Source organism: Diceros bicornis, chromosome 17 (assembly GCF_020826845.1).
Source record: "Diceros bicornis minor isolate mBicDic1 chromosome 17, mDicBic1.mat.cur, whole genome shotgun sequence".
NCBI classification, from domain to species: Eukaryota; Metazoa; Chordata; class Mammalia; order Perissodactyla; family Rhinocerotidae; genus Diceros; species Diceros bicornis.
In genome coordinates this window covers 18,331,168-18,354,450 of record NC_080756.1, presented here as the reverse complement: position 1 = coordinate 18,354,450, position 23,283 = coordinate 18,331,168, and the positions used below count along the sequence as shown (strand labels likewise).

Sequence of the window (23,283 nt, the reverse complement as noted above, 5' to 3'; positions counted from 1 at the left end):
TTGATTCTCCTACACCAGAACTCATTCCTCCTCCTCCTGCATTTCTGGAATACATTAAGATCTTCAGCCCTACGTTTGATAAGAACTGGGGTTTAGGTTTAACTCAGGTTGGGTGTGGCAGGGCACCCTGTTCCCAGCAATGTTGACAGTTTTCTCCTTACCTCACTAATGTTGGTGCCATCAGCTTCCTCAAATGAAGAGCTCTAAGTGATACACACACACACACTCACACACGGGTACCATGAGCTCCTGGAAGAAAATCCTCACTGAGTCCATTTTCACACAATTTCAACAGGTGTGCAGAGCAGAGACAGGCTGTTAAAGGCAAGTTTATGTCCATTAGGTGTGATCTGAAGTATTGCTAATGAGATGTTGCATTGCCTGCTTTTGCACAATAAGCCTGGATGCTGCTTTCTGTTTTAAATAAAAACTACATACTATTTTAAAACTTCATTTTATTTTGTTGTTAAAAAAATTGCAACAATATGAGAAAACAGAATGATGTTTCCATTATCTTATTCACCAAATCAAATTGAGGCAAGTGCTTGTGAGCCAATGAGAGGTAGGCCATTCTCAGGGTGATGGGTTAATGATGTGCATGTATAGGGTTCTTTTCCTTTCTCCAAGTATCATTATCTAGAGGGAAAGGAATTTAATTAAACATTCCCACGTCAGATTCCTCTTTTATAACCTTCACAATAGACGAAGAGTTGGGAAATTTGTTTCTGGTCCCATCCCCAAGTAATTCTAGGTGATCTTGGGCATGTCACTTAACCATTCAGGGTCTCGGTTTCCTTAATCTAGAAAATTAAGATTATGCCAATAGCTAATATCCCATCTGTCCTACAGGGTGTTGTGAAGATCATTTCTTGACTACCCTATATAAAACGAAACAGCCTATTGCTCCAACCCTGCTTCCCTTTTCTCCATAGCACTTAGCAGCACCTGGCATATAATATATTTATTTGTTTATTGTTCATCCTTTTGTATGCCCCTCAGCTGGAGCAGTGCCTGCCCTATAGTAAGTGCTCAATCCATATTTGTTGAATGAGTGAGTTAATCTTATGAGATAATGCATATGAAAACACTATGTACTTTTCTAAGGGCTTTGAATGTGAAAAGTGACATAATTTTTTTTCTAAGTTTCTAAAAAAGTTTTCCCATCTACCAAGATGAATTGAACTCTAGGGGGAAAAAGACTGATTACCAATATATCTTTTCCTTTCACAAAGAATTACTTTCCTTTAGGGGCTGAGGAAGTAGATCAGGAAATAGGTTTCCTGATGTTTTAGAGATTTTCAGAGGACTGGATAACTGTTGTTAAGTGCCACCAGTCTTCTCTCTCCTCTTGTAGAGCTTTAGTATTAGAAGAGACTTTATCAAAGGTCATTAGGTAATAGCCTTTGCCTACTGCTTGAATCTCTTCTTGATTTGTTGGTATCAAAGTGTATTATGCAAAGGATATTATTTCCTGAATATTCTAAGTCATCCTGTCATGTCTACCTTTATTAACTGTTTTGCTTCTTTTTTGACTGTGTGAATTCTGTTACCCTCCCTGTATTAGCCGACTATAAAGGAATTGAGCAAGGCTGACATGGAATATATACCAGTTTGGGTTGCCTCGTATAAAATATGATACATTTATTCAACAAACACTTCTTGGGTACTTCCTATACGTGAGGCATTGGGAGTATTGGGTTCTCTTGGGGGAAGCAAAGATTAATAAAGTCCATTGTTTACCCTTAAGTAGCTTATAACATGGTGTGTATAGTGTGATATCACTTTTGACAAGGGGACCCCAGACCTGGCCTGCCTTACTTCATAGTAAGAGCGATATTTGAATTAGGCTTTGGATTTTAGAAAAGAGAGATAGACTGAAACATTCTAGGTGGAAAGAACAATATGAACAAAGGCTCAGAGACAAGGGCATAGGACAGTGTAAGAAAAAGCTGAGAAGTCTGATTTGGTTGGGATGTGGGGAAATGACTTAGGAGCAGTGGGAGATAAGGCTGGGAAGGGAGAACTGAGCCAGATCATGGAGGACTTACAGTGTTAGACTGAGAAGTTTGGTCTTTACTTGATAAGCAATAGAGAACTACTGAAGGTTTTGATTGAAAGTAAGGGTATGTGGTCAAAGCTGTGCTTTAGGGAAGTGAATGTGGCGGTGATATGTAGGATGGACCAGAGGGAAAGAGAAGCGGGACAGAGAGACCAGCTGTGGAGTAATGAGGGTCTGAACTATAGTGCGGAAGTGGAAAGTAAGTGGAAGGGATGGAGTCAAGAGTTATAGAGATAAATTGATAGGATTTTGTGACTGATGGTGGAGGGCTAAGGAAAGAGTTGAGCATTCAGTCATTCATTTGATAATTTGATAAATTGTCAGTGAGCGTTTTCTATATATGCTCAGGCTCTGTTCTATGTCCGTGGGAACAAAACAGACAAGTTCCATATATACACCACTCTTGGAACTTAGTTTTTGTTGGGGAAACAGATAATAAACAAGAAATAAAATCGTTACAGGTAATGGTAAGGGCATTAATGAAGATGATATAATATGGTCCAGGTACTTGAGAGGCTGTGGTGCTCTAACTTGGTACAGAGACTAACTTGGAGAATTCAGAAGAATCAAACACTACATGCTCTCTTAAATATTCAGTGTCTTAAATAGGCCTTTAGCAAGTACTAAATTATAATCTTTAAAAAGACCCATAATGCAGATATTCTGAGTTGTTTAAAAGCCAGGATTGTCACTCTGTTGGGAGAATTTGCCAGTCTGGGGTTTTTACACAGGCAGAAGTCGAGTACATTTCAGCAGCAATGTGAGCTAAGTGCTAAGTTGCAGTTCCAAAGTTCTGAGCCACATGGTGTATAAGAGAGAACTTTTACCTGAATTCTAGGATGTGTGTTATTAGCTAATCACCTCAGCCATAAAATTCCACTGATTGGTAATTTTAGGAATTAGTCTCTGATGGTTTCTCCAGGATGTGGTTATGAAATCTTTTTATTCTAATAAAAATTGATCTGTTGGATGGGTTATTTAATAATGACCATTTAAATGTTGGATGATGTCTCAAGATTACAATGATATTGATTATCTTCTGACAATAATTAACTATATTTAAAATCCTTTCTTAGTCAAGGAGATTAAGACTGTAACATCATTATAGAGAGGGATGCTTCTCTTACTAATTGTTTCCAAATTCACATGAGTTGTAAATTCTTGACATATAGCCCTGTTTGACGCAGTTCAAGATTAGGATTGCCCTTTATATGACAATTTCTGCCAACTCTGATCCTAGCAGTAGAATTTTTGATACAAGCTGTGAAGAGGCACTCTTATTCCAGACATTTTTTTCAGTTCTTCTCTCACTGAACGTCTCTGTGTATTTGGCACCGTTGATTACTCTCTGATTCTTGCAGCTCTTTACTTCCTTGGCCTAATTCTCCTTTCTCGGACTATTCCTTCTCTTTCTCTTTTGTTTCCTCCACCTTTCCCTTAAATGTTGCTATTCCCCTGGGTTCAGTCCTTGGCCCACATTCCTCTCATTTGGCACTCTCCCTGGGTGATCTTATCCATTTTCTCAGTACTCTTGAATCTGTATCTCCAGCCTAGAACGCTCCTTAAATATTTAACACCTTGCCAGGCATCTCAACTTGGATTTCCCACAGGTAACTCAGTGTGTTCAAAACTGAACTCATTCTCTCTCCTCAAACCTACTTATCTTCTTTTGTCTGCTATTTTAGTTGATGACACCTCCCAAATTCTAGATATCATTACTGACTGCCCAATTTTCTGCAGTCTTTGAGGATCACCAACATTAGGGAGCTCTCAGTAGAATGTTGCACGTTTTTCCAAGTAACAAAAAATAGTGGCTCAGAAATGTTAATTTACTTGCTCAGATTCCCTCAACAAGTGTGTGGTAGAGCCGAATTTCAGTTCCAGGGATGTGTGAATTTAACACTCAGGGTCTTTCTGCCATACCATGCTGTCTTTATAGAATGATGTTTTGTTTTTGTTTTCTACTATCGTTTTTAGGTAATTTTCTATCGTTTTGCACTGCCTCAACATGAAGTTAGCATGGTTTTTTTTTTTTAGTTCATTTGTTTCATACCATATCTTCAGCATGGTATCTAAGACATAGAAAAGATTAGAAGACTTTTCAAACTAAAATTAATGATTTTTTTATGGGTGGAAAATGTGATGATATAGTTTCACTTACACACCTAGCAGAGAGTTGGATATAGTTTTAGGTTAGTTGACTTGAGCTGTATCATTTCCTCAAGTGTAAGGGATCTATTCATACGTTCAACAAACATGTCTGAGCTGTCTGCCTTGTGCCAGATGGGCGTCATATTATGTGCTCTGCTTGCTAAGCTGAGAAAGTCACGGTAGTTGGAAGATATCCCCCTGCCTTTAAGTATCTCAGGTCCAGTGAGAGATACTGATATGTAAGCAAAAATGACAATACTGTGTTGACTGCTCTAAAAGAAGTAAGTACAAGGTATTGTGGGCACACAGGAAGGAAGGATAATTCTGTTTGAGAGAGTTGAATGGGGCCGTCTTCAGAGAGGAGGTGGTATTTGAGCTGGACCTGAAAGTATTGAAGTATGGTAAAAAAAAAAATTCACTTATTGGAGAAGAGAAGGAAGTAGTTCAGGTATAAAGAACAGTGCATGCAAAGGCAGAGAGACATGACAAATGTTGAATTGTTTAACACAGTTTAGTTGTGCCTGGAGCAATGGGTGAGGTTTGGTAAGACAGGAGATAAAGTTGGGGCCAGCCTGGTAGCCTAGTGGTTAAGTTTGGCACACTCTGCTTCAGCGGCCTGGGTTCAGATCCTGGGCACAGACCTACACCACTTGTCGGTGGCCAAGCTGTGGCGGCAACCCACATACAAAATAGAGAAAGCCTGGCACAGATGTTAGCTCAGGGAGAATCTTCCTCAAGAAAAAAAAAAAAAAAAGACAGGAGATAAGGCCAGAGAGGGAGGTTGCATCCCAATGTGTGCATAGTAAGCAGTTTTATTTTCTCGCACTCCCAGAGTTCTCAGGTCTGAAATAACGTCTGGGCCCCATTTTCAGCCAGTGCAGCCGTACAGGTGCCTCCTAGTGACTCTGGACTCTTGGTCTAGCTTATGCGCAAGTGTCCTACTGACTTGTGCCAAGTGTGTGAATACTAGCTAATGTGAGTGTTAGCTGTTAGAGTCTCCTAATGGCCACCCATGTTTGCAGCCAGAGAGCAGAAGGAGTCTGTGTGACAGCAATGGCATCATCGTAATCACATTTACTGAGTGCTCATTCTGTGCCACACACTGGAGTAAGGACTTTTTGTGAATTTTTATTTAATCCTCATAACCCAATAAAGTTGCGTAAGATCATAATAGCTAATAAGCAACGGAGCTGGGTCTTGAACCCGGGTCTTTGTGGCCTCAAAGCCTCTAAACCCCTCTGCTCTGCTGCTTTCTAAGAGAGGAGAGTGAGAATAGATTCTAGAATATGAATACAGTAAATAGAGGGGTTAGTATGCTTTATATAATAAACCTGCATTCTACTTTACCCCGGGGCAGCTGCAGTCTCTGCACAGTCAGAGAGAGAAGGGGGAGGAGATCAAGGCAAACTCCTGGGGAAGAGCAGCCATGGGGGAGGGTCAGAGCTGCCCTACCCTGGGGAGCAGAGCATGCTGGCTCAGCGCTGAGGCAGGTGCACAGCGCTGCTGTTCTGCCAGGTATGGCTTCCTGCGACCAGGATATGGGCAGGAAGGGTGTCAGCTGCTCCAGATGTGGGTGGGAGGGCAAGGTCAAACCAAATGAGAACGTGTATGCAGAAGCGCCTGGAAGACAGTGAGGCCACATACAGAGTGGTGCTAGCATTATCTTCATCCAGCTTAACTTGGGAAAAAGACCGTAACAGCTGCTGTGATCTCTGAGGCATATGCAGGGGCTTTTCTTTTTGCCAGAGTTAAAGATATCAAGTAAAAGAGATTCCTTCTTTGATCTGAGGATTGGACCAGAGGACCTAGAGAGAACAGTTGAGGACTGGAAGCCAGGAGACCTGGACCCTCATAACTCTCCTCCTCTCAACGGCTCTGTGGTCTTAGCTTGGCTTCTTGTCTGTGAAGTGAGGAGTTGAGTTTGATACATAGTCTTGAAGCTTTTTTTAAATTGCAGTGTGGTATGACAATTAAGAGTATAGGCTTTGGAGTTAGACTGTCTTGGTTCAGTTCTAAGTTTCACCACTTAATAACTTTGTGGTCTTGGGCAAGTTCCTTAACCTTTCCACCTCAATTTCATCGTCTGTAAAATAGTACTTACCTCACGGAGTGGTTGCTATGAGGAAGACAGTTATTGTGTAAGGCATCTTAGTAGGCTGCCTGCCACATGGTAATGCTTAATACATGTTAAGTGTTCTTATTTCTTCAAATAAACTCATAGGAACAATTATCAATGACTCAAAGGAGTACAAAAATAAATATGAGGGGCCAGCCCGGTGGCGTAGCGGTTAAGTTTGTGCGCTCCGCTTCGGTGGCCCGGGGTTTGCAGATTCGGGTCCCGGGCGCGGACCTACGCACTGCTTATCAAGCCATGCTGTGGCAGCATCCCATATGAAGTAGAGGAAGGTGGGCATGGATGTTAGCCCAGGGCCAATCTTCCTCAGCAAAAAGAGGAAGATTGGCAACGGATGTTAGCTCAGGGCTGATCTTCCTTACAAAAATAAATAAATACATACATACATACATACATACATACGGGATTTAGAGGTCTCTCTTGCTCAGTCCTCAGTGTAGTGGAATAGAGACTTGAAAGATGAGGGCTCTAAATATTCAGATAGTTCAAACAGAAGTACAAGCTCAAAATGAAAAACTTACCCGCATCCTCATGTCCTGCTCTAGTTCAGTATTTCTAAGGGCAGCTGGGTACCAGGACACGGGTCCTCTGGAAATTCAGGCCAGTTGTACCTTTACTGGCACCTTTCTTGGGATGCACTGGGACCATGATTGTGATTTTACTTGAGGGACCCACTGAGCAGATGAGCGTTAAGAAAGGCATAGCAACTCTTCAACATGCTGTGGTCGCTTTGACGGTCCGAGTCATTTATTTCTGAACAGCTTCCTAGTCTGAAGTAGAATCTGTTTAGATTCAGCAGTATATTTTTCTTCATTAAAACAGGGGAATTTTGAAAGGACATTTATTTGTTGCCTGCTACATTGGCTGGCTATTCAGAAGCAAATACCAAATTGCTGTTGATTAGTGGACAACTGGCTACTGCTGTTATCGTTGCTCTATTGGGTAGAAGAGTACTTCTCTGTGCATGCACATACTGAAACCAATAGGCGGAGAGGATCTGCCCCTGGTAGAAGGTACCAGAATTAAGAATTTATAGTTAAACAGGAAAGAGCTAACAACTATTTTATAAGTCAAACTGGCCAGTTGCCTGGTTCAGAAGAGGTACATAGATCTGGGAGAATAAGGTATATGTCTTAGATTTAGGCAGGCAAGAATGTAAGGCTAGAGAAGTCAGCTAAAAACGAGAGGGTCAGGCATTTCCAGTGGTCAAAACAGTTAAGATCTAGGGTCCAAACTCTAGGAGACAGTCATAAGTCAGTGTCAATAACAGTTATAGCCAGATAGACTCAAAGGGTGTTGGTTCCCAGCTGCCTTCTCGTAGATTAGCTCAATCTCTGAGCCCCTAGGTGTTCATTATAGCCAGAAGGTTATCAGATGCCTGCAGGTGACCTTTGCTCTATTGAGATGATGACCTCTCAGGCGAGGGAGAACTTGGTTGAGTGGAGTCACTCTGCTGGGCCATGTGTCCTGCAGCAAACCAGGGGCTGGATAATAAACCTTTCTCTAAGAAGCCTTGTGTTCTGTAATAGACTCCACCCCTGTATTGAGAACTCTTCTCTCTAATGTCCTTTCATATTTATGCACCCTTTATTATTGTAATTTATGCTTTTTGTATGGTTAAAAAAATTAATCCAATCCCGGGGTGAGTGTGGGGAGATGTTACTGAGTCGGCTGCACTGCAGCACTGTGATATCTGTGGTATCATGTGATATCACCGTGATACATTGTATTGCATTTGCAGTGTGCTAGGATTTGTTTGGTATGTATATGAATGTGCTTGTACCTGGCCTTGCACAGTGTCCCTTCCCCTTGTCGTAGAGCCCAAAGAGAATACATCTTACTCAGAGTTAGCAGTGGCAAAGCTCCTCCATCGTGTGCTCCAAGCCCCACGTTGCTAATTAAAACTGAAAAGCCCGTGCTTTTCAGAAGGCTTGTTTTATGCCGGCATGACACATTTGTTAATACTCCATGCCATAGCTCGTTAAGAGCTGTTCCACTGCTCTTAATGGGCCTTGTGCTCAAACACATTCAATGGCTGTTGTTATAAACTGATAGTTCCCCTTGGGCAGTAAACCACAATTCAATTTCAATTTCCCTTTTAACTCATTTACTTACAAAGATCTAATTTAAGACAGATTAGGTAAAATATTATTGGACTTCATGAGCACCAAGTGATCGTTGCTTAAGAAGTATTCTCCTAAGAATCCAAAGCTTGCTGTCCTTCCCACTCCTCCTGGGTGTTCGAGCAGTGTTGAACAAGGCACGAGTCTCCTTTTCTGGGTTCTCACCAGCAGTTTAACGATGATTACCGAGATTTAATCAGCCATGCATACGGCTTAAAAATGCTGTTATATATTTTTTAAAAGTCAGCCCATCACCAGTCATCCCTATTCCTTCTCTCTCCCATATTCACTGTTCTGCCAAGAAAGGGGAGAAAAGTAGGGGAGCTAGGGCAGGGAGGAGCAGCGCAGTCCTGTCGTGGGACTGCTCCAAGCTGCCCCTGCCCACAGAGGTATAGGTATCAGGGTGATATCCAGCACTGTTGAGCCTACACGTGACAGAGTGTCACTGGAGGGAGCAGAATAACTAATTCAGGAGAGTTCTACCAAGACGCAATGTGAAAGAATAACAGGCTTTCTGCCCAGAAGTATGGTTTGCTGCTTTGTTGCCCTTAATCTGGATGCTTCTGCATATTTTCCAAATCGTAGAATCATAGATGTCAGAGCTGGAAAGGAACTGGGCACACCCATCGGGCAGCCTCCCTCTCATTTTATGGATGAGGAAAATGAGATCCAGAGAGATGCAGTGGCTCACCCAGGCCGTACAGCGAAGCGAGGTAGAGGCAGGTGAAGGAGAACCTATGTGTTTTAAAACATGTGTTTTAACGACCTGAGAGATGATCTAGTGATTTCCAAATCCTGGTGAGCACAGATTCATCTGTAGCTTATTTAATCAGAACTTTTGAGGTAGGACTTATGAATCTGCATTGTTAAAAAGAAAGCTACTCAGATAATTCTTAGGCAGCCAGTCTGGCCTGGTCAGGAACTGGTATCCGTGTGTAACCGGAATCAGCCAACTATGACCCACGGGCCAGATCAGCTCTGCCATTTGTTCTTGTATGACCCATGAGTTAAGAAGGGTTTTTACGTTTTTAAATGGTTGGGAAAAAGCCAAAAGAAAAATAATACTTTGTGATGTGTGAAAATTATATGATATTTAAATTTCCTTGTCTATAAATAAAGTTTTATTGGAACACAGCCACTCTTACTTGTTTCCATGTTGTCTGTGGTTACTTTTGCACCACAGTGGCAGGGCTGAGTTGTTGCAACAGGGACTGTATGGCTCACAGAGCCTTCAATATTTATCATCTGTCCCTTTACAGAAGTTTGCTGACCCCTCATATATACTGTTCTCTCTCATATAAGCTGTGCAAGCACCAGTGTTAAAAGGGAGATTCCTAAGCTTTGCGTACTTGTGCTGGTCCAGACACCATCATGCTTTATGCAAAAGGTGCAGTTATGAAAGCTTGCATATAAATTAAGCATATGTACATCTAATTATTTTAAGAATAAAGTATTTTTTTGGTAATACAATTTGCTACTTGAAGTATGGAGGATTCACCTTCATTTCAGGCTTGTGGACTAGATGTTTATTTCTCTTTGAATAGGAAAAAAGGTCTCCTCTTTTTATACTTGGTGAAGGTATAGGATGTAAGTATTTAGAAAGGGGTGATGATAAACTGTTTTTATTCTGTGTTCAGTATTCAGTCCCCAAATTAATTATGAAATTTCTCTACACATAAAATATCCTTAGTAAAGCCTTTCTACCTACAAAACCAGTTTTTTAGTTCACTAAAGACACCTAGTTTCCCTCCAGATCATTGGTCTCCTTGCCAGCCCATCACTGTGCTAATTCAGAATCCCAGCAGCCTCCTAGTTTTCCTTCAGCCAAGGTCTAACAATTTCAATTTCCCAGTGTCTTTCTTTTCTTTTTCCTCTTCTTCTTTTCCCTCCCCTCAGACCTACAGGCGGCAAACAGTTACTGAGCCTCTGCCGTGTGGCAGGCACGGGGCGGGCACTGATTCTGGATAGGGCACGCTCTCAGTGGTACCTCGAGACCTGTCTTTCCATCATGACCAGACTAAGAGACAAGAGAAATGGAAGGTGCAGAGTATGTTACTTGTAAAATCCTGTTGCCTGTCTTCTTCTAAGGCAGATAGGTGATTTCACAAAGGCCTGGCGGGGTGGTTTTTAGATGCTGGGACGGGGGCCAGCGCTTCTTTCCTTGTTGCTTAGGCTTTTATTTAGGGTGCCCCGGGGGTCGAATTTCTCATTCACCGGAGAATCCGTCCCCCACACCAATCTCCTTCTCTGCCATATTGCCACTAAATTGCCTCTCAGTCTGGCACAGTAGAAGCTGGAAAGAGACTCTAAACTTGGCATAACATACTGCTCTTTGCTGCGTGACCTCTGCTAGGTGGTGTCCCTCTCCTGAGCTTTTGTAAAATGCATAGAGGATAATAATCCCTCCTTCACCCCTACTTCACAGGAATATTATGAGGTTGAATGAGGAGGTTATTTAAAAGCCTTGACATTTTCATAGAGGGGGTTGCTATAGAAACACAGAGGGGTATGAGTACTTCAGAGAGGGGGTTTCAGGGAAGTCCTGGGCTCTTTGTTTCTTTGGGAAGCCAAAATGTGAAAGAGTCACAGCTCGGCCCTTGACCTGTCTCAGGCCCACCCAGGTCTACCCTGTACTTCCTCCTGCGTTTAGGGTTAGGTTTTCCCTGCAGCACACCCCCCCAGAGCCAGGACACTCGAGTACAGAAGAACATTACCGCACTGCCATCTCAAACACTAGGGATGGCGCACTGAGTGTTTCCAGAACGTATATGGCTCAATACCAGCACTGCCCTTCTGCTGGGGAGAGAATAGCATGACTCTGCCAGATGAGGAAAGGAAAGAACAGAAGATGAGAGAAATTTTTAAAAATCTGCTAGCAATGCTGTCTTGGGAGCACACGTGTTCAGTGTTATACTGGAACTGTGGGAGGCGCTATGAGATTAAGTCCTGCCCTCTGAGGGCTTAAATCCTAGTTTTAGGGGTAGGGGGTAGGGTGGAAGGAAGGGTAAAAACAAAAAAAAAAAGCTTGGAGGATAATGAAAGGCACAAGCTCTGAGTATAATAGGAGTTCAGAAAAGGGAGAGCTCAGAGTAACTGGAAATACGTCATAAAGAAAGTGAGACCTCAGTACCAAATTCAGCTAATGCTGACCTCCGTGGGACGGAGGGGGTGTATTTGGAGAGGGGTGCAGAGAGGAGCAGTATTGGTAAGGCATTATTTCTTAGGCTAACTGATGGGTGCATAGATGTTGGTGGTGTCATTCTTTAGACATTTTTGTATGTCTTCTACTGCTTAAAGGGTTCATTTTGTTTGTTGTTGCAGTGTTTGTTTTTTATTGAGATATAATTCACAAGCTAGAAAATTCACCAAAGTGTAAATTGATTGATTTTTTTGTTCACAAGGTTGTACGGCCATCACCACCATCTAATTTCAGAACATTTTTGTCACCCCAAAGAGATCCATTAGTGGTGATTCCCCATTGCCCTCTCCATCCAGCCCTAGGCAACCTCTAACCGACTTTCTGTCATAGATTTGCCTGTTCTGGACATTTCATGTAAATGGAATCGTACAATATGTAGCCTTTTGTGTCTGAATTCTTTTCAAGATTTTCAGGGTTTACCCATGTAGCATGTATAAATACTTAGTTTAATTTTTCTCTCTCTTTTTTTCTGAAATAGAGATGTCTTTATTTTTCAAAAAGCTCCTCAAATCATTCTGAAGTTCCCAATGGGTTAGGAACCACTTTTAGCTATTACTATTTTTAATTCTATTGTTTGGCTTGGAATAAAGCTGATTTTTTAAAGTTATCAATAAATAAAGCTGATTTTTAAAAATGTATCAATAACACCTTACTGGGTACTCTTCGGGTAATAATGTGTGTATTTTTTATTGTGGTAAAATATACATAACACGAAATTTACCATTTTAACCATTTTTAAGTACACAATTCAGTGGTATTAAATACATTCACCCTATTGTTGTGCAGCCATCACCACTATCCATTTCCAGAACTTTTTCATCACCCCGACCAGAAACTTATACCCATTAAACAATAACTCTCCATTCTTTCTGCCGCCAGCCCCTGGTAAGCTTTATTCTACTTTGTGTCTCTATGAATTTGACTACTCTAGGTACCTCATATAAGTGGAATCATATAATATGTGTTCTTTTGTGTCTGGGTTATTTCACTTAGCATAATGTCTTCAAGGTTCATCCATGTTGTAGCGTGTGTCAGAATTTCATTCCTTTTAAAGAGTGAATAATATCCCATTATATGGATATACCACATTTTGTTTATCCGTTTGTCAGTTGATGGACATTTGGGTTTTTTCCACTTTTGCAGTATTTTGAATAATGCTTTTATGAACATTCGTGTATGTTTTTGTGTGAACACCTGTTTTCAGTTCTCCTGGGTATACACCTAGGAGTACAATTGCTGGGTCGTATAATTGTTTAACTTTTGAGGAATTGCCAAACTGTTTTCCAAAGTGGCTGAACCGTTTTTCTTTCCCACCAATAATATATGAGGGTTCCAATTTCTTTACAGCCTTACCAACATTTGTTATTTTCCAGGTTTTTTTTTTAGTTGTAACCATCCTGGTTGATGTGAAGTGATATCTCACTGCGGTTTTATTTGCATTTCTCTAATCGCTAATGGCGTTGAACATCTTTTCATGTGCTTGTTGGCCGTTTGTATATCTGCTTTGTAGAAATGTCTATTCAAATCCTTGCACATTTTTAAATTGGATTACTTGTCTTTTTACTATTGAGTTGTAAGAGTTCTTTATTCTGGCTGCTAGACCCTTATTAGATATATGATTTGGAGATATTTTCTCCCTTCTGTGGGTTGCCTTGTCACTTTCTTGATAGTGTCGTTTGTTGCACAAAAGTTTTGAATTTTGATGAAGTCCAATTATCTGTTTTTTCTTTGGTTGCTTGTGCTTTAGGTGTCACATCTATGATGCCATTGCCTAATCCAAAGATGTGAAGATTTACTCCTGAGTTTTCTTCGAAGAGTTTTATAGTTTTAGCTCTTACATTTAGGTCTTTCATCCATTTTGAGTTAATTTTTGTATAGGGTATGAGATCGAGGTCCAAATTCATTCTTTTGCCCATAGTTATCCAGTTGTCCCAGCACCATTTATTGAGGACTACTCTTTTCCCGTTGAATTGTCTTGGCACCCTTGTCAAAAATCAATTCACCATAGATGTATGGGTTTATTTCTGGACTCTCTATTCTATTGATATATCTGGCTATCCTTATGTTAGTACCACAGTCTTGATTACTATATCTTTGTAGCAAGCTTTGAAATGGGGAAGTGTGAGTCCTCAACTGTGTTCTTATTTTTCAAGATTGTTTTGGCTGTTTTGGTTCCCATGCATTTCTATATGAATTTTAGGATCAGCTTGTTAATTTCTGCCCCAAAATGCAGTTGAAATTTTGATAGAGATTGCATTGAATCTGTAGATCAGTTTGGAGAGTGTTGCCTTCTTAACAATATTAAGCCTTCTAATCCATGAGCATAAGATGTCTTTCCATTTATTTAGATCTTTGATTTCTTTAAATGATGTTTTGTAGTTTTCAATGTACGAGTCTTGTACTTCTTTTGTGAAATTTATTCCTAGGTATTTGAGCATCTTTTGGATGCTCTTGTAAATGGAGTTGTTTTCTTAATTTCATTTTTGGATTATTTATAGTGTATAGAAATATAACTGATTTTTGTATCTTGAAACCTTGCTGAATTTGTTTATGAGTTCTAATAGTTTTGTGCGTATGTATTCCTTAGGGTTTTCCATATGCAAGATCATTTCATCTGCAGATAGAAATAGTTTTACTTGCTTAATTGCCGTGTCTAGAACATCCAGTACAGTGTCAAATAAAGTGGTGAGAGTGGACATCTTTGTCTTGTTCCTGATCTTAGGGAGAAAGCTTTCAGTCTTTTATCATTAAATATGATGTTAGCTGTGGGTTTTTCATAGTTGCTCTTTATCGGGTTAAGGAAGTTCCCTTCTATTTCTAGTTCGTTGAGTGTTTTTATTATGAAAGAGTGTTGGATTTTATCAAATGCTTTTTCTGCATCTAATGAGATGACCATGTGGTTATTATCCTTTATTTTATTAATATGTTGTATTACATTGATTAATTTTCTTATGTTAAACCATCTTTGCATTTCTGGGATAAATGCCACTTGGTCATGGTGTATAATCCTTTTTATTTGCTACTGGATTTGGTTTGCTGGTATTTTGTTGAGGCTTTTTGTGTCTGTATTCATAAGAGATATTAGCCTATAGTTTTCTTTCCTTGTGATGTCTTCGTCTGGTTTTGTGTCGAGGTAATACTGGCCTTACAGAATGAGTTGGGAAGTGGGCCCTTCTCTTCTATCTTCGGGAAGAGTTTGTGAAGGGTTGATGTTAATTCTTCTTTAAACATTTGTTAAGAATCATCAGTGAAGCCATCTGGTCCTGGGCTTTTCTTTGTAGGGGTTCATTTTTTTAATGTAAGGTGCAGGAGAGTATAGTAAAATCCCATTTGAGAGAGAGACAAAGAGAGTCTCCTTAAGGCTATATCCATGTGCTTGTATTTACACAGAAAAGTTCTGGAAAGATACACAAGATACACAAAGGTAATGCAAAGGTTACCTTTGGGTAATGAGATGGAAGTCTTCTATTCCTATTGTTTTTTTTTTAAATAATTATGAGCATGTATTGCTTAAAATTAAAAAAACAAACAAACCCTAGTTAAAACGGCTAACATTTGACCCTTTCCTTTCACCCTCACAGGGAGATGCTGGGGCTGGGTGCTGGCCCTGGGCCTTGTCTCTTTAGGACCTCAGTCTAGTAGGCCCTGCATCTCTCCAGCTTCACAGTCTGCTGCTCCCCCTTCTCTATTTTATCCTCTATCACACTCAATACTTGTCAGTTCCCTGAAAACAACCCACAGTTATATGCAACTCACTGTGCTTTACACATTCTATGCTATTCCCTTTCCTTGCCAACCCTTCCCCCTTTATCTGCCCAATTTATATCTCTTAATCTCTACTTATCCTTTAAAACCCCTTCCAAATATTAGTCACCTTCCTTTGTGAACATCTCCCAGCTCATTCTCCTCCCTTTCATTCCCCACCCAAGGGGAAAATATCCCTTCCTCCTGCTGCCTCTCATACGTTACGCATATTTTTGTTATTGAACTTTGTATTTACTCTGCATCATAATTGCTAGTTCACATGTGTGTCTTCCCTAAAAGTATAATTTTAGTCAATTTTGTATCCCAGGAGCTCAGCACAATGCTTGGCACAAAATAGCTGCTCAAAAATATTTTAATTGAATTGAATTCCTAAGGCAAGAAAAGGCATTCTGGGTAGGATGAGCAATGTGAGCAAAGGCCAAAATTACGAATTATTATAACGTGCACTCGTTTGGCAAGACAGGAAGTTTCATGCTGGGAAATAGGGCTGAATGATTTTGGCAAGGCTGATAATGGAGGCTCTTAAAAGTGAGATAGAGTAAATTTGGTGGAATGAAGAACTCTTCTCACTTCCTTCAAGTCTTTGCTCAAATCTCTCTTCTCAGTGGACTTACCCTGACCACCTCCTTTAACTGGTCACCCATCCCCTGAGCCCAGCACTGGGGACCTCTTTTTCTCTCATCTTCCTCCTTTTTCCATAGCACTTACCACATTCTATAGACTTTACACATTCATAGGGTTTTTTATTTATTGTCTTCCCTCCTCATTAAAATATAAGATCCCCGCATAGGGTACCCCTGTTTGCTGATCGTTCCCAAGTACCCAGAGCATTGACTGGCACACGTAGGCACTCAGTGAACGTTTGTTGAGTGAATGAATCCTAAATTAATGAACTTCAGAATCTTGTCTAGAGCTGGCATAGATAGCTTAGGTATAATTCAAATGGCTTGTTTCTGGAAGAAATGAGTTTATTCTGTAAAACTGCTACAGTAGTGCCAGGTATTTGTAATATAATCTGGGGCAGGGCAGGGGAGGGAGGCGAGGGAAAGAGAGATGTATTGCCTTAAGGCTTCTTGCCTTAGAAACCAAATTGGGAAGTAAAAATTCTAAGTACGTTTGAATTTATTTCTTGCCTAGAAAAATGTTGTTTCGTGTAGTGATTAATTCCCATGCTTTAATAATTTCTCTTTTTCTTTCTCCACAGACCTTTGTAGTATTAAACAGAGGGAAAACTCTCTTCAGATTTAGTGCCACGCCTGCCTTGTACATTTTAAGTCCTTTTAACCTGATAAGAAGAATAGCTATTAAAATTTTGATACATTCATATCCTTTTCTGCAAATGTGGAGTGAGCGTAGCAACTGCATGGTCGCTGGTGCATGTTTCTGAATTTTGACTACTGAATTGTATATTAAGTATTTTACCAGTAGCGTGGTTGGTAAACTTCCAGCGGTCAGAAGTTTAAGAATGAACTTCTGCCATATCCGGAGCTGAGCTTCAGCAAATTCTTTTTTCTTAGGATGATATCACAGGAGTCTGGAATTTTGTTGGTGGCATTAAGAGGGACAAATTAAAATGGTAACCTTTTACTGAAGTTTTACTTTTTAAAGTGCTCAGACTTTTTAATTTCATCCTGAGGCAGATTATTCAGTTTTTTAATGTATGAAAGTCCATTATTAGAATTTTTTGAAAGCTACTTCTTGAGTTACAAGTGGTTAAATGAATGCTTTAGAGATCTGCCTTGGATTTTTTTGATTTCTTGAGCAGTGAGCTCAGAAAGTATCTGACATAGTTTCTCAGATTAAATGGCCTCCTTGGTACAGAGGTTCAGATCTAGATTGTAGGATTGATATGAATCTTTTCTGGTATTTTTACTCCTCTTAAATAGAAAATGCCGATATATTCATGTGGCCTGACTTTTATATCTTATTAATATAAGAGCGCATATGACAGATGAAAAATTATGTGATGGGTTTAGCAACTCTGCTCAGTGACTTTAAACTTTCATGGTTGGTATTTAATTTGACAGTACTTAGTCTCGTGCTTCAAAGAGTATCCTATCCTCCAAGTAGCTTGAGGACACCAGCAGTTGCAACTTGGTAAATTGGTTTGCTGAGCCTTTGCCACATTTTATTAACCCTAAGAATTTAGCAACCTGGTTCTGAAATCTGTGGTTTACAAGCGACATAATACTGAAATCTGAAGGTTTGCAAGGAAATAAATAATTCACAACGGACTTCTTCTCTTTTTGGTGGATCAGAAGATAATGTTTTTTCTTTTCTGACCAGAACATGTTACTGTTCCCTGAAGAAAAATCTGGCTGTGGTGAAGAAAAATGCAGCTGTAAGAAGTATTTTTTCTTTTTAAAACTCCACTAATAGAATGAAGATGGTGAAGGCCATTAGCAAGAGAGAGTGAGTTAGCAGCGAATGAGATATGGCATCTGTGCTTGTTAAAGTGGCAGTTTGAGTAACTCGTGCTGACCTGAAGCAGTTTAATTTTTCTCAGTAGACAAGAACAGAAAGGGCTGAGAAAGATCCTGGATGGAACTGAAATGGCAACAAAACGGTTTGCTATCCATAAACATTTCAGAGTGATCAGATGAATTTGCCCCATTACCCGATTCTTAGAGGAGTATGGTAGTGCAGATGTCCTGAAATCCTTACCCAACGTGCCACAGCTGCTTTCTCAAACTGGACAAATTCAGCACACATTGGCTGTGGCCTCGCCCCCCAAGGACTGTTCAACCCTTTGGAGGACTAGGGAAAAAAGTAAACCCTTAATTACATGGAGATTTTCAAATAACTAGTTATGCAAGATAATTAGCTTAACAATAAATGAGTACCAAATAATATAGATTAAATTTATTTTCTCACCTGATGACTTTGGTGTCTGGTATCCTGGTAGATTTCTGGTTACTACGCACAAAAGTATTTAGAGGCTTATTCCGTAGTTGAGGTGAAAGTGGTAAGAGGGGGAAATGTTTTATCCAAAAGGAGTAGAACAGTGACAGCCCTCTTGAAAGCGAGAGAGTGGCCACCCTGCTGTGTCCACCCACAGGTCTCTGGTCAGGTGTGGATATGTGCGGGGCATTCTGTGTTGATGGCGGTGACCAGTTTTCGTTATCACCTTGCCTTTTCCTCCTGTTCTGTGCTTTGTCTCCTTTCAGCTCACTGATTTAATTCTCATGACACCCAATGTGAAATATGTTTGCTTTCTGGGGAAAAAACAGGCCATACTCTGTATATTCTCCCTTGACTCTTTTCTACAGTATTTAGCATGATCATTATGTGCACTATTTTGACCAACTGTGTATTCATGACTTTTAGTAACCCTCCTGAGTGGTCGAAGAATGTGGAGTAAGTGGCTCATTTCCTTATTTGTCTGCTTGCTTGTTTTAAAGATTTTCAGTCACTGAATCTTGCTTTGCACAAGTTTATCCATCAAGGAAAAAATTAGTTATTGCCCACTCTTTATTTCACTGAAAATGGTGAGGACGCATGTGGAAGCTAGGAAATATCCTTATAAATCAACTCTAGAAAGAGAAAGTATGTTCTGGAAGCTACGCCCCTCACCTCTACCCTTTCCTGTGCTAGCCACTGAATTGGCTTGCTGTCCCCTCACCATCTTGTACCTCAGGTCCTAATGATACTGCCGCCTTCTCCAATATTAGGTTCCCCTTTCTTTTTGACTTGTCTAAAGTTAAAAACAGCTCTGAGGCCTCTTCACCTGGTTCAAAATGATCACGGACTCTATGGCAGAACAGAGTTATTTCTTTGCAATACCCATCAGGACCCAATACAGCATTCCAAAGTTCTTGGTTTGTGCATTTCAGTAAGTTTCATTCAAAGCTTCCATTTCTCTTCCTCACTTCCTTTCGGCTGCATAGGCTGTGCCCTTTTGGTTTTGTCTCTGTTAGTTGAAGCCGTGCTTCAGGCAAGTGTTATCTTAAAAGATGTGTTTAAAGTTTCTGTCTGTTCAGAAATTACCTCAAGCTATCCATTTCTTTGACAGGTACACGTTCACAGGGATTTATACATTTGAATCACTAGTGAAAATCATTGCAAGAGGTTTCTGCATAGATGGCTTTACCTTTTTACGGGATCCATGGAACTGGTTAGATTTCAGTGTCATCATGATGGCGTAAGTTCTCTGCTTACTTTATTGGTATTCTGAGTGTGATTATGTGTGTGTGGTTTCACTCCTGGGTGTGTTTGTATGACAGTGTTTGTAAGTGTGAGTTTGTGGGCACAGTTGTATGAGGAATTAATGGATAACCATGTAAGGCCGTATGGGCTTATGCCTGTAACTTGCTTGTGAAGGTCTCTTGTGGTTAGGTAATGATAGTGTGTTCATATGGGAGAAGGTAAGCAGAGGCTTTCAGCTGGGAGAGAAAGCAAGAAGAGATTTCGCGCAGACACTCCCTCATACTTTCTTCCCCCTTATAACTGGACCAAGGTTTGCACATTTATCACTAGGCGGCCTTGGTGAAGACTTGAAATCCTTTAAATGTAAACCTTAAGCTGAACATCTGTTTCCTGGGTATGTTATATCACATATAATTTCATGAGGCTGGCCAGATGTTGCAGACTTCAGAGCACATTTTAGAGTCAAAACATGAGCCAAGTTATCCAAACTGGTCACTTCCTAAAGAATTACTGACCAGAACCGTAAACTATTGCTAGAGACTAGTGTAACTCCACATGGGTGTGTTAGCTGCTCTTGGTAATTTGTGTTGTTTGAACAATGAAGATGTGTCTCTGGGAAACTTAGCTGATGATGGAAGGGTTATAGCAGACTTTATTATATTTATTTCTAAACTGGGAAAATACTTTGTGGTTTGGTAGGGGGTAACGGTGTTGTCTAGATCGTGTGTGTGTGTGTGTGTGCATGATGTATAAGAGATGGAGTGCATTTGTGTATGTATGGCTCTGAGAATCAGATATAAAGATGTATTTCAACTGTAAAATGTGAATGAATGACATGCATTGAATATTTGAAACTGGAGCTTTGACTTTCTGTCATATTAAGGCAATTTCTAGCTTTCTAGCACTATGAATACACATTGGTGTTCACTGAAAATTTAATGTCCTTGCTGGTGATAAAATGGGCACTTAACACAATATTTGCTCTGATCCCATGATCTGGATTTTACTGAGCCCTGCTTTTGTATGTCACAAGCTAAAACTTCATCTGTAGGCATGACTGCAAAGATATGCAGACAACTCTTTGATAAGTCATATATACAGACATTTAGGCATTTTTGCCATTGTCAACTAAGGAGTTATTTTAATGTAGATTTGTTTCTGTGGGGCTCCTGCTGCAGAAATTTGTCTCTTTTTCCTAAGAAATTGTTCACAAAACTTGGGGACATAAGCCTTTGATACCTCCTGGCCTTCCTTTTTACTAAAAAAAGTGAATGGACGGAGAGTAGTTGTTCTGATTGGGATCTGCGCATCACAATGCTGATTAAGAGAGTAAGCCCCAGGAGCCTGCTGGTTGTATCAGTTCTTTCAAATATACTTTTGAATTCTTCTTGCCCAACTGAAAAAAAGATGTGTTCCTTATGTTTATATTTTGAAACTTTTCTTTTTCAAGGAAAAAAATGAAATCATAGCTTGTATATAAGACCCTTTCTTCCCCCCCGTTCTCAACCCCTCGCCCAGTGGTACCATTACAAGTTAACTTTGGTTTGATTCTGCAGGTATATAACAGAGTTTGTAAACCTAGGCAATGTTTCAGCTCTACGCACTTTCAGGGTACTGAGGGCTTTGAAAACTATTTCGGTAATCCCAGGTAAGATGGCCCGGGGTTGGTGTTAGGTGTTGGGTTAGGGCCCTGATGTGACGTATTGTACTTTTTGTTTTGCTGTGGTTTTGTTTTTTTCCTTTGGTGTTTGTGTTTGTGTCTGTGTTTGTCATTCGTGTCTGTGTGTGACCTCCCTTACTACAGATATGTGACAGAGTTTGTGGACCTGGGCAATGTCTCAGCGCTGAGAACATTCAGGGTTCTCCGAGCTTTGAAAACTATCTCTGTAATTCCAGGTGAGAAAATTTAAACACAAGACTGACTTGGCCTCATCTCTTTCCCCTCCATCCATTTTGTCCGCTACATTCTAAACCGGCGTCAGCACGGTTGACATGGCCTTGCATTCAGCATGTTTTTCCTGGGAGACATTCTCTGGAATGGCCCTTTGGTCCTTAGGCACTTTCTCTGACAGTGCTTGCCAGGCATGCAGCCCCCATTCCATCCATGCTTTGAAAAAGCACGTGCTTAAGAATCACTTGGATCTTACAATACCTGAAAAAATTGTCACAGAGCTAGCTGTGTCTTTGAATATAAATCATTTGCTTCCTGGCCTCATGGAATTACAGTAATTTTAACATTCACCATCATTTCATTGCTTGTGGTTTCTAGGCTTCCTATGGCATGGTTTGCTGATGGGATATTATTTGAAGAATTGTACTTTTATTGTTACTATGTCATTGGAATTATTTAATCACAGAAGAGATCTATCCGTTTAACTAGTCCAGTGTTATAAACAAATTTAAGAGCCTTGGAGTTAATGAACTAAACTTTAGTAACCACTGTCTATCACATTCTGTCACTGTCTGTTTCACTGGAATAAGAACCAGTAGACATCTACTATCCATATATTCAGAGACTGTTCTCAAACATAAATCCCAATGAAAGCTTATGCAGGTGCTGTTTAAAAAAATCAAAGGTAAGATAAAATACATCTAAATGTGTGGGCAAACAAAAAGTACAGAAACTTGAGAAGGAAAAAAAGGAATCAGTGGGTGGCTGAGAGGTAGTTGATTGACAATCTCTTTAAATTTTCTGCCTTTTTCTTTTTGGTCCTGGTTGAGGTAGCCCAACCTTAAACCAAAAGCCAAGTCTTAACCGTTTGAAGGTTTTAGATCCTTTTGAGAATCAGATGAAAATTCACAGACCCCCCTGAAGCCCATCTGTGGACCCCAGGTTAAGATCTATTAATTTAATTGAAACCCTTGCTACTGGGTAATACTTAATTATTTTTTTAAAGACCAGTCTTGAAATCTGGAAGGAAAGGTATTTTAGTTTTGCGAGCCTGAGACGTACTGGCAGTAATGTGGCAGAAGTCAAGACTGTGTCGTTGCTGATTGGACTTCGGTTGTGTTCAAAGGTTTTCAGGGAAGACTTCCAAGAGACCGGGCTTTCCACTGCAGTTTTGTAGAAACGGACGTGAAGAACGAGGCATCCCATTCCTGGCATTATGTGGCTCTTCTCCTTGTGGCTGAGAAATATTCCTCTCTTCCCCTTTCAACATTATCTAAATACCAAATACCAAGAGAGAGGAGCACAGAGGCAGAATCCTGGAGAGAGCAGACTTGGAATGTGGCTACTCAGAACCTCAAGGAACGTCAACCTCCGTTTCTCCATTTACAGATTTGGGCCATGAAGTGGGCCCGTAATTTGGGCCCTACTAAAAATGAATTCCTTTATTTTTAGCACTGGTAGCTTCCTCCTTATCAAGCAGAGGCTGGGGGTCAGTTGGAGTATATTCTTGGCAAAAGACTGCAACTCTGACTTATCAAGGTTTAGTTACCGGGCATTTTAAATCCATATGACAGAAAACCGAGCACATTCTCCAGGCAGCCTCACACAGCTCATTGATGGTGGCCTAACCTTTAGGCCTTGTCTTATTTTTTAAGGCATCTGGAGCACCAAGTCTTTACTTTCATTTTTCCTTTGGTGGCTCTCCTCCTCTGGCCTCTTTTAAATATGATCCCATGTTTTCTGCTCCCTTCCCCCAGTGCACTCTGCAAGGCATCTGTCTCTTTATGTTCTTGTGATCTCAAAACTTCTCTTCCA

At 40.4% G+C, this 23,283-nt stretch overlaps 1 protein-coding gene across 14 annotated transcripts in view; it reads left to right on the top strand.

Annotated features, from left to right (window-relative positions):
* The window catches only part of SCN8A (sodium voltage-gated channel alpha subunit 8), a 115,650-nt gene that overhangs the window by 5,312 nt on the left and 87,055 nt on the right, over window positions 1-23,283 (top strand). For 4 of the 14 annotated variants that reach the window (XM_058558227.1, XM_058558224.1, XM_058558221.1 and 1 more), the window contains exons 1-3: window positions 16,998-18,788; window positions 19,444-19,572; window positions 21,134-21,225. The exons of 1 other annotated variant lie outside the window; for it this stretch is intronic. In XM_058558227.1, the coding sequence (XP_058414210.1) occupies window positions 18,709-18,788; window positions 19,444-19,572; window positions 21,134-21,225 (301 nt within the window). In that variant the 5' untranslated portion in view covers window positions 16,998-18,708. Of the gene's footprint in view, window positions 1-16,635; window positions 16,755-16,997; window positions 18,789-19,443; window positions 19,573-21,133; window positions 21,226-21,381; window positions 21,474-23,283 lie in introns of those variants that run through there. 9 more of the 14 variants (XM_058558229.1, XM_058558228.1, XM_058558233.1 and 6 more) reach the window with 4 other exon arrangements.